The sequence below is a fragment of the Sinocyclocheilus grahami genome, unplaced genomic scaffold (genome assembly GCF_001515645.1).
Source record: "Sinocyclocheilus grahami isolate Dianchi unplaced genomic scaffold, SAMN03320097.WGS_v1.1 scaffold2556.1, whole genome shotgun sequence".
Classification (NCBI taxonomy): Eukaryota; Metazoa; Chordata; class Actinopteri; order Cypriniformes; family Cyprinidae; genus Sinocyclocheilus; species Sinocyclocheilus grahami.
The window spans coordinates 38,876-43,741 of record NW_015507735.1 but is presented as its reverse complement, the minus strand read 5'-3'; the positions used below and the strand labels follow the sequence as shown (position 1 = coordinate 43,741).

The following is a 4,866-nucleotide window of genomic DNA, read 5'->3' as shown; positions in this document are numbered from 1 at the left end:
TTTAGAAGGAAATATCGGAGTTACTTTTTCAAATCAGTAACAGTTACTTAGTTTCCGTGTGTTGAGTGACAGCTCTGGTGTTGCCATGGAGACAGAAATCAGGAGTGAGTGCAGAGTGTTGTGTGTGAACATGATCTTACTGTAGCTCTAGACTAGATATCAACATGTGTTTACTCATCTCACTGCACACAAACACATTCAGTGCTCCTCACAATCAATACAAACTCACAATATGATGCAAACCTGCAATAATTCAATACGTTACATTACACAAATATCATTTATGTATTTAATCCTATTTTATCAACCAGTGTCTTTCCCGCTAACCTTCTATGATCCAATACTAAGCAAAAATAAAATTCAACTTTGATTTTAGTTATTGCTGAATAGTGTTGAACGTTCTTCTGCTGCGTCATATTCTTCATGAGATGTGTTTGAGCGGCGCCCTCTACTGTACAGACCAGAATTTACATTTCCTTCAGCCTGAGACGCATTCACTTCACTTCTGCTGTGAGAGGACTTTACATTTGTGAAAGAAGAACTTCTTATATTAAAAACAAACAAACAAGCCCTGCCCAGATTTAAAAAGTAACATAACGCATTACTTTCCATAAAAGGTAAGTAACATAATTAGTTACTTTTTTAGGGAGTAACGCAATATTGTAATGCATTACTTTTAAAAGTAACTTTCCCCAACACTGGTTATTACAATGTGAAACAGCTGTGAATCTCTGTTAAACTGTAATGTATTTCTGTGATGTGCAGCTGTATTTTCAGCATCATTCCTCCAGTCTTCAGTGTCACATGATCTTCAGAAATCAGTATAATATGCTGATCTGCTGCTCGAGAAACATCTCTGATTATTATCAATGTTGAACACAGTTGTGCTGCACAATATTTTTGTGGAAACTGTGATACACTACCATTCAAACTGTTTAATTTTTTTAAAGAAATGAACACTGTTATTCATCGGCGATGCATTAAGCTGATCCAAAGTGTGAGTAAAGAGGTGTGTAATGATGAGTGGACTTGTCGTGTGTGCTGTGGTCACCGGTGTGTCTTCAGATGGTATCTGAGGTGTGCTGGGTAGCTGAAGGTCCGCTGGCAGCTCTCGTAGGGGCAGCGGTGGCTCTTCTGTGACACAGCTCTGGGCTCCTGCTTCTGCTCGGACTCCGGCTGACCGCTGTGGATGTGCTCAGGGCTGTGGCGTGCGTCTCTGGCCAGCTGCGCGCGTGTGGCGGCGATCAGACTGTCGTGAGCCAGCTCCTGGACCCGCAGGTACCACGGCGCACCGCAGTCTCCGGACGAAATCTCCTCCTGCGCCTCGTCCACATCGTCCTGAACAAACACCAGCGGCTCGGCCGACAGCCCTACAACACAACCACTGCGTCACTGCAAGCTCCGAACACTGCTGGGAAGCTGCTACGAGTTACCCGGACTAAAGTGGAACAACTATTTCAATTACTTTATTAAAGTAATGTAACCGCACTGCAAAAAAATGATTCTTTTACTCAGTATTTCTGTCTTGTTTTCTAGTATAAATATCTAAAAGTTCTTGAATCAAGATGCATTTACTGTACAAGTAAAATGTACAGTAAATGCACACGGCGCAGCTCTATTCTGGAAAAGGGGGCGGGGAGCAGCAGCTCATTTGCATTTAAAGAGACAGGCACGAAAAACAGCCTGTTGCACTCAAAATAGGCATTTTCAAAATGTTATAATAAATGATCTGTGGAGTATTTTGAGCTGAAACTTCACAGACATGTTCTGGGGACACCAGAGACTTAAATTACGTATTGTAAAAAGGGGCATAATATGTCTCTTTAAGGAAAAACTAACAAAATTTGGATATTTTTTATTTTACAGAAAACAAGACTTAATATCTTAAGTCATTTTACTTGTACAGTAAATTCATTTGATTCAAGAACTTTTAGATATTTATAAACAAGACAGAAATACTAAGAGAATCATTTTCAAACAGGGTTTGCTCAACACTGATGACTGTCGGACATTTAAATCCTTCGTTACTTTAATTAAGATTGCAATAGTTTAATTGTAAAGCACAGCCGCCACAATATCAGTCTTTAGCAGCTCTTTTACTTTGAGATGGTTCTGAGGTTAAACACAGATTTAAAACTAGCACAAGATATAGTTTAATAGCTATGATACTGCTTCTGAAATCAAATCTTTGCAGTTATGACAGAAACACTGGCATCTAACAACGGCTTGGAAAAAACGGTTCATCTTAAAAAATAAAGCATAAACATAAACCCTATTCTGTGTCCTAAACTCCTGAAGCATTAGTGTCTCATATAGTCTTTCATTTAGTCTTTAAAATCTGATATGCATTTTCATGATGCATTTGTAAATGATTTATGTTACAGCAAACAGTAAATGTGTAAAATTAACTAAAAACAAAAATCTCAAATAAACATAAATCACTGCATTACTACATCCTATTATTTCATATCACTGTAACAGTATACATCAAAATACAGTTATTTTTGCTGGAAAAGCACTTTCAAAAGTCATGACACGCAGAAATTCTTTGAAAAAAAACAACAACGAAAAAGTACTTTTACAAAGCGGTTCTTTACAAATTCAGCAGCTTTTGTCAGTATTTTGTATATTGTATTATTTTAATATTTATTTTTAACAGATTTTTTTTTTAAATGTTAATATTTAAAAAAATAAATAAATATTTTGTCAGTATTTTTTATTTTAATAATTATTTTTTTAACAGATATTTTTTTTAATGTTAATATTTAAAAAATAAATAAAATAAATATTTTTTCATTATTTTTTATTCTATTATTTATTTTTCAACAGTTATTTTTTTTAAATGTTAATATTAAAAAAAGTAATAATTTTTTCATTATTTTTATTTTATTATTTTAATATTTATTATTTTAACAGTTATTTTTTTAAATGTTAATATTAAATAAAAAACATATATATATATATATATATTCAAACACTAGATTATAATGTTTTTACCTTAAATTAAAAACACAAAAAAATAGATTTGCATTTGTGACCGATTCAGATGTGCACGCTCGCATGTTCTTATGAAAACAAAGGCAAATGTACAAAAGGTAAAATTTATAAAACAAATACAATGACAATGACAAATGTATTATTTTTAATATGTTTTAATTAAAAGCTTTATTGTTTTATTTTGGTCAACATTTATTTTATTTAGAAACATTTTTTAATGGTTTTAGTTTTAATTAACTATAATAACCCTGACATGAGCATCAGGTTTAGTTTATGAAGCTCCAGTCAAGCAGAAGAGGCACAAACAAGATAATTTTTCACCCAAATATGGTGCCATAAGTCATGAAAATGAAATGAAAAACCGCAGCAGTTTCACTAGTGGTCTGTGATCTAGTGCTGTATGACGGACTCTGATATGTGAGCTTAAGCGTCGCACCTTTGGCCAGATTGAGCAGGACATAAGACGAGCTGTCGTGGTTCTGGAGGTCCTGCAGGATGGTGGGCGGGGTTTGTGCTGGAGGGGGAGGAGTCTGCAGCTGAACCACCAATGGGCTTCGCTCAGGGCCGAAGTCTGACAGCGACGGGGAGGCGGCATGACTCTCTGAAAAACACCAGAGCAGAGCAAGAATCACAAAAATGAGTCGTGTTACACGTTCAAAACTACAATAAAATTCATCTCATGCAGACAAACAAAACAGCTCTTCTAAGATGATCACGTTCTCATCTAAACAATGAACTGAATTCATCTTCAAATGTAAAAAAAAGTTTAAAATAATTCAAAGCAAAAGACTAAAATTCTTGGGGAAAAAAATATTGTAAAGTAGTTCTTTACAAAATGAGCAGATTCAGCACAAATTCATAAAAAAATGAAAATATATTTTAATTTCAAATGTAAATACATTTATGACATGGCTGTTTTTTGTTCTTTCTAATGAAAAAATATGAAATGATGTCTTAAAAATATATTTGTATTTCAAATTATTCAGATGTGTGCAGTACTTCTGAAAATATAAAGACAAATGTACAAAGAGTAAAATATATATATAAAATAAAAGTATAAAAACATAACTGACAAAACTGTTAATAAATCCTTTTGATTAAGATATAAAAGCTTATGCATATGTAAATTACTTAGATGTTAGGACAGATGAAAGGGTGAAAAATAATAAAATAAAATAAAATAAAAATAAATAAATAGATAAAATATTATAACTTACCTGACCACACAGTCATTAGTTTAAAAATCTGATGAAAATTTAAAGGCTTATGCATTTGTAAATTACTCGGATGTAAATGCAATAAATAAATAAATAACTTATAAGTGACAGCACAGTCATTAAATTGAAATGTTTGTGAAAATATAAAAGCTGATGTTTTGAGCTAGTTTTCCGAAGGGTTTCTCCCGTTGACACAGGTGTGTTTGTACCTGGCAGATCCAGCGGGCCGCACTGTGAGGCTGTAGTATCCGCTTCCTCCAGACTCCGGCCCAGCGGGATAGACGCGTTCTGAACAAACTCGACCAACAGCTGCACACACACACACAGACACGGACAGACACACACGGACACAGACACAGACACAGACAGAGAAACGGGCAGACACGGACACAGAGACAGACACAGACATAGACACGGGCAGACACGGACACAGACATGGACACACACGGAGACAGACATGGAAACACAGACCCGGACAGACACGGACACGGACAGACACAGACACAGACAGACACACACACACGGACACGGACAGACACACACGGACACGGACACGGACAGACACACACGGACACGGACACAGACACACGGACAGACACAGACACAGACACACGGACAGACAGACACACACGGACAGACAGACACACACGGA

At 35.6% G+C, this 4,866-nt stretch overlaps 1 protein-coding gene across 1 annotated transcript in view; it reads right to left on the bottom strand.

Annotated features, from left to right (window-relative positions):
• Positions 1 to 4,866, bottom strand: part of LOC107575297 (zinc finger protein 410-like) — a gene marked incomplete at its 3' end in the record, with an annotated part of 12,308 nt that overhangs the window by 4,506 nt on the left and 2,936 nt on the right. Inside the window, exons 3-5 of the mRNA XM_016261698.1 lie at positions 4,424 to 4,523; positions 3,434 to 3,598; positions 1,051 to 1,370 (exon numbers count right to left, since the gene is read on the bottom strand). Of these exons, the coding sequence (XP_016117184.1) occupies positions 1,051 to 1,370; positions 3,434 to 3,598; positions 4,424 to 4,523 (585 nt within the window). The remainder of the gene's footprint in view (positions 1 to 1,050; positions 1,371 to 3,433; positions 3,599 to 4,423; positions 4,524 to 4,866) is intronic.